The sequence below is a fragment of the Monopterus albus genome, unplaced genomic scaffold (assembly GCF_001952655.1).
Source record: "Monopterus albus unplaced genomic scaffold, M_albus_1.0 scaffold59.1, whole genome shotgun sequence".
In the NCBI taxonomy this organism is placed as follows: domain Eukaryota; kingdom Metazoa; phylum Chordata; class Actinopteri; order Synbranchiformes; family Synbranchidae; genus Monopterus; species Monopterus albus.
Window position 1 is genome coordinate 1,338,519 of NW_018127939.1, and position 5,971 is coordinate 1,344,489.

The 5,971-nt window shown below is 38.8% G+C and overlaps 2 protein-coding genes across 2 annotated transcripts in view; one reads left to right on the plus strand and one right to left on the minus strand.

Moving 5' to 3' along the window:
- The window catches only part of slc23a4 (solute carrier family 23 member 4), a 14,660-nt gene extending 11,717 nt beyond the window's left edge, over positions 1–2,943 (plus strand). Inside the window, 6 exon segments of the mRNA XM_020602994.1 lie at positions 1–88; positions 185–438; positions 523–687; positions 812–920; positions 1,043–1,138; positions 1,676–2,943. The exon segment at positions 1–88 is cut by the window's left edge and continues 31 nt beyond it. Coding sequence (XP_020458650.1) covers positions 1–88; positions 185–438; positions 523–687; positions 812–920; positions 1,043–1,138; positions 1,676–1,944 — 981 coding nt within the window. The 3' untranslated portion in view covers positions 1,945–2,943.
- Positions 2,937–5,027, minus strand: LOC109961837 (protein FAM180A). Its single transcript, XM_020602995.1, has 3 exons — positions 4,956–5,027; positions 3,395–3,492; positions 2,937–3,284 (listed from the first exon to the last, which is right to left on the minus strand). The coding sequence occupies exons 1-3, from the start codon at positions 5,017–5,019 to the stop codon at positions 2,958–2,960; spliced, it is 489 nt and encodes a 162-aa protein (XP_020458651.1). The 5' UTR covers positions 5,020–5,027; the 3' UTR covers positions 2,937–2,957.
- Positions 5,028–5,971: the final 944 nt, after the last annotated feature.

A 5,971-nucleotide genomic window follows, 5' to 3' on the forward strand; every position in this document is an offset into this window, starting at 1 on the left:
GAACCGGACCAGTATGGTTACCTGGCCCGCACTGATCTAAAGGGAGATATTATGGGCCAAGCTCCCTGGTTCAGTTTCCCATACCCAGGTAAGAGGCTTTTTAGTAAGCATTTAATCAAAAAGGGGATTACAAGTTTATATACAGTGTCTTTATCTGCTCCCTTATGTTTGAATTTACACTCAGGTCAGTGGGGGATGCCAACAGTGAGCCTGGCAGGTGTGGTGGGCATCTTTGCTGGTGTGATTTCCTCCATGATAGAGTCTGTTGGGGACTACCATGCATGCGCCAGGCTATCTGGTGCTCCGCCTCCCCCTAAACATGCCATAAACAGGGGCATTGGTATTGAGGGACTAGGCTGTTTGCTGGCTGGAGCCTGGGGTACAGGAAATGGTACCACCTCATACAGTGAGAATGTTGGAGCTCTGGGTATTACAAAGGTAAGATAAGCCTTTTTATTTAGCTTTAGGCTAAAAGGAGGGTTAGCTTTTCTTTATGTTGCTGTTGTTTGCTTGTGTTTACAGGTTGGCAGTCGCATGGTGATAGTAGCCAGTGGAGTCTTGATGGTTGTGATGGGTGTGTTTGGTAAAGTGGGTGCTATATTCACAACTATCCCATCCCCTGTAATTGGAGGGATGTTGTTGGTTATGTTTGGTGTCATTTCTGCAGCAGGAGTGTCCAATCTACAGGTATACAAGCCGCAAAACCTAAACGTGTTTTGGCGAACTTTATTTATATATTTACATTTATATGAATTTTGTACTGAAGTAATTGTCTCATATGTTCACTCTTTATTTTCCTTTACATTTTCAGTATGCAGATATGAATTCATCTCGAAACATCTTCATCTTTGGATTCTCCATGTTTTCTGGTCTTGTCATTCCTAACTGGATATTAAAGAACCCCAAAGCTGTTGTTACAGGTGCATGGATAAAATCTCACTATATGTATAATCCTTACAGGTTCATAAAATGCACAATATTATTATGCTATTTTCTGAATATTGGAACAAATGTTTAACTGTTTTCCTTGTGTTGCATTCAGGTGTGGCAGAACTCAATAAGGTTCTGCAAGTACTTTTGACAACCAGCATGTTTGTGGGAGGTTTCTTTGGCTTCATACTGGATAACACCATTCCAGGTCTTCCATTTAATTAAACTATTAATGTATTTATTTTATTAGTATTACTGTGTTTAAATTGCATTTTGTAAGTAATCGATACTTTCATCAACATAGAAAATCAGATTATAAAAATACTGTAAAAAGTAATCTCAGTACAGTCATATGACCAAAGGTCTAGCAGAAATATCAAGTGAGACAACACAGGGAAAACTACTGACGGGTCAGTGACTGACTGCTGTTTGTAGGCTAATTATTACAATGAGAAGAACCATTATCTGACATCTGATAGTTATATGTCAACATTAGACTGTAGAAAAAGGACTATGGAAAATTCCACATAGCGTAGAAAATCAAATAGAGGACATGACTGTTTTGGAAAAGTAACAGTAGAAGTGTAACGAGAAAGGAACATTATCTCCAGATGAAAATAGCTGTGGAATACGATACAGCATTCCCAATCTTTATGGAAAACAAACAAGCAAGCTAAGTCAGAGAATAACTTAAACAGCGCTAGTATACTAGTATGGTTTAACTCATTTAACATGTGTCCAATAGGTTCAAAGCATGAACGAGGCATCCTCGCCTGGAACAGGGCTCATGAGGATGACTCAAGCAACACGCTGGAGAGTGGAGAAGTCTACAATCTTCCCTTTGGCATCAGCTCTTACTTTTCTTCTTCTTCCTGGCTCCAGTACGTACCATTCTGCCCTCCTGGTGTGCCTAGTTCTGTGCATGGAGGCAGAGCAGATCCTAATTCTTTGGAGCCTAAGCAACCGCTGGGACATTCAGAGCCTGCACAGGCCACTGTTGGATCAGCTCTATGAGTTGTGTTCCAGCATACCATTTGGAGGATTTTCCAAAAACTGTCAGAGGCAGCTCAACTTGAACTTTGTGTCCTCTGTTAAAGATGCTGTACTGTAACAACACTGTGCAAAGTATTTCACGTGACTTTTGGAGTGACCTTGCAAATGACATCTTGCATAAAACTGGTTAATATATGGGCTTCCTTTAGCTACTAAAGTTAATAATTTTTCTATACTCTTTTCACAGAGCCTAACACCCAGTATAAACAGTTATTTATTTTGTTCAGAGCTTAATTGTGTAGTTTTTTGCTGATCCAATCAGTTTTAAAATGCAATCACACCCAGGTGCTGGTGAAAAAGCATCACAAAGTCATGAGCTTTTAAGTGGATCCATGATTTTTAATGCTGCATATACAGACAGGTGACAAATTAAAGGAAAAACTTAAATGAATGAGTGGTCTCTTCTAGGATGACAGTGCTGCCATCCACAGGACACAAGGGGTCACTGTTAAAAGTTATCAAAATAATTCTTTCTTTGGATATGGTCTGGATTTCGGATCTGACAACCATTTAAAGTTAACATTGACAACCCCATTTAATGTATATTTTCTGCCATAACTTGGCCTATGATGAAAGTAGAACTCTATAATGTTGTGGGCAAGATGCACAGTATAACTGCCTATCATAACCTAAAAGATGATCTGGATCCAGTCTGAATCAAGGATTTTAGGACATATTTCGTGTTGTTCTGGATATCATTTTTCACAAGCGACCCATTTGTGTGAGTGAATGTTGTGCCTGGGTAGATGTACATGTGCTCTCTCTGTGCTCTTGTTTTATTATCTGGCTAAACACCTTCTATTTGTGGTGACAGTTTATAGCAGGTTATAGCCTGAAAGTACATAGGAGACATTATTCAGTCTACAAGCCAGGGCTATGCCCACTCAATTGATATTTTTTCCAAAAAAGGATTTTTTCCTATATCCATACTAAATCCCACCATGGAGCCACTGTGTAGCAGCACCTGTGTTAATTCAGTTTGTATCCATCAGATCCTGCTTGATGGCTTTGTATATACCTAGAAAAGACTGTGCCCAGACATGTCTTTGGTGTTCAGTAGCGGAACGGACCATCTTCTGGGTGATGTATACCAAGGTCAGCAAGGTACGCTCAAAATCTTCCTGATGCAGATGACCAGTGTGATTTGAAAGGTCAGAGATGAGCTTAAAAATGTCTGTTATCTTCCTGGGAATGACCTCACAGATGGCCTCCAGGTTTCTTGTCTTGCGCAGGGAGGCCAGCTCAGCATCTTTCACCGAAAACTTTCCACTGGCCTCAAAATCTACGCCACCCAGAAGGATCTATGCAATAAAATGAAAAGAGGTGGTGTCGGTTTTTCCTTGAGGTTTTGCTGGTTTTACAATTAAAAACGATACAAAAATGTTGACAGTTATGGATATATTTGTCTTACCTCAAATAGTAGAAGAGCATCATTGAAGGAGTTGTGAAAAGTGGGGTTCACTGCAGTTGCTACCCCTCTTTTTATTCTGCTTGTAGCTGGGAACAGGGCTAGAAGGTAAAGACAATGAAAATGAGCTGTGGCAGAAAAGCAAGGAGAAACCAAAACAGGTTCATTCAATGTTTGTCTTCTGTTTTACTATGGTGGACCAAAAAGACTTGACAGTGGATTCCCTGGGGCAAGTGAGTAACAACGGTCAGGGGCCATAAAATACATTTGAGTTTTCCTGGGTGCTGACATCCACATGTGACATCCAGGTTCATCTGGCTCACACCAAGACATACTGCAGTTGTCTACACAGTATGTATTTGAAAATTTGTGATCGCTGACCTTCCAGATGACTTTTACCTGTGGGTGATGAGACATGACCCCAAACTTCAAAGGCAGCAGAGGAATCAAAGGAGGAGTAACACATGGATCACGCAGCAGCTTCCAGATGATTTTGACAAGCAACGTGTGTGCTTAGCATCTTGACTTCATTTTCAGCAGTCAGATATATATATATATAAAAAAATTGTGCGGCATCACGTTAGTGAACTTCACAGAATACAAATGTTTATCAGCTGAAATTTTGCACATAAAGGATGACAAAGGCTAAACTTCTACTTTTTATGACTATGTGTTCTTAATTTTTGCTTAGATTTCATTTCTAATTTTGGCTTCCTGTCAATGAAGAAGCATCCATAAATAAAACCAAAAACTGCAACCATCAAAACTGCTGTACCGCAGTGATCAGCACATTTTAGGTTCTGGTTCTGTCTGCAGTGTTTATTTGACAGAACCAAAAACACTAAGGTAATGCCTCATTAGGGAGGGATTCCCTGACTCTGCTCTGAATATCTCAGCAGTAGGATTTCCATTGATATGTGGAATATCAGTTTTCTCTCTCTGATAGTTTTGGACCATAGCCGCCATTTTTCCCAATTAGGAGCAGGTGCTGATAACATCTCTTGATGCTAGAAGAGAAGTAAAACGTGCTGAAACCTGTTCAATATTTAAATCAAATCCATAAATGTGAGTATTTTCTATTATCTTTTTGATATTATTAAAGCTTTGTCTAATTGTACTCTTGTTTTGAAGGATGCTAGTCCTCCACAGAGGTAATAGAACAGGAATGTTTACTGCAAGTTCCCCCAACTAACAATAATAATAAAAAAAATCCAGATAAGTATATTTTCATACGCATAATGTTATTCTAGTTTTATGAATTGATTTAATTTATTTCCAGTAAATTCTTCAGATTGTGAAAATAAAATATGATCACTCTCTTCCTGGCTTAATATTACAGTTCTGCTACTCATTGCTCCATCAAACGCTTGGAGTGTGGATAAATGGAATTTATTTACTGTAGGAGGTTCAGAATAAGTCATCTGCAGCATTCTCCTGCAGCCCAGACTCTCACTTAAAAACAGTTATCCCATTATTGAGATAAGATTATTTGTTTCTTGAAAAGAACAATTACAATGAAAACTCTTTTCTATTTGACATTCTGCATAAAAATATTAAGTCTTACCTTTGGTCTGAGATCGTGTGACACCCACTTTGATGCAGTAGAAGAAAAGTCCAACAGTGACCATCCTCCAGTGCAACATGGTGGCTCTCACTTCGTGTTAGCTGCAGATTACAGTTAGACAGAGGTTTGCTCAGGCTCTCCTACTATTGTGTGTCTACCTTTAACACCCCCTTCGGTTTCCACTTCTTTCCTTCTCCTTACTGTGCATCTGCAACCTTGCATAGCATTGTACTGTAAGCCTTTTTCATCACTTGAGTTCTCCTGTCTTCAGGACTATGTTTCTCTTCTCCTCCTATCCACATCTGCTCTCTTTCTCTCCCTCTCCCTGCCCCTTAAAAGCAGCATTTTAATATTAGTTTTTTTTATCTGGTTGTCATCAGGTTCAGAGACTTGGTTTCACTTTTACTACAGTCTTTTGTACTCACCTTTTACTTTTTAAAAATGTCAGTAACCTTTAACTTGCAAAAGCTTCAACATTGGTTGTTTACATCTTGTCTTCAATGACTTAAAAATCTTTATACAAAATTTTAATATTTGTTAGCTCATTACTTTCCAACATAGGTGTCTGTAACCTTTAGTGAAAACATCAAATCCACTGGTGTTTTTAATGATTCATCAGCTTATTGCACCATATTCCGTTTACATTTTAATGCAAACCTTATAATAATGTAACATGTACACAGCCTGTTCAGCCTTGGGAGCAGCTTGTAATGAGAAATATTTTGTGTGTCAAACACGTGTTGTTTCTTACTGTTAAAGAACTCCTGAAGGCAAAATTATTTACAGTAGCTTGTCTTCTAATTATAGGTTAAAGAAATGAATGTGAGAAACCGTTTACTGTCCTAGGAACAGTTTTTGAATACCCAGCTGAATGATTATCTCTGTACACACACTGGCAGAAATCATATGCAGAAACCACACTGAAAGACTTTGTTCACTCCCTGGCACCATTCACTTTCTTCACAAGCCTGAGGAACAGTTACTAGCAGTGCAACCATATAAAACAACTTTAAAAA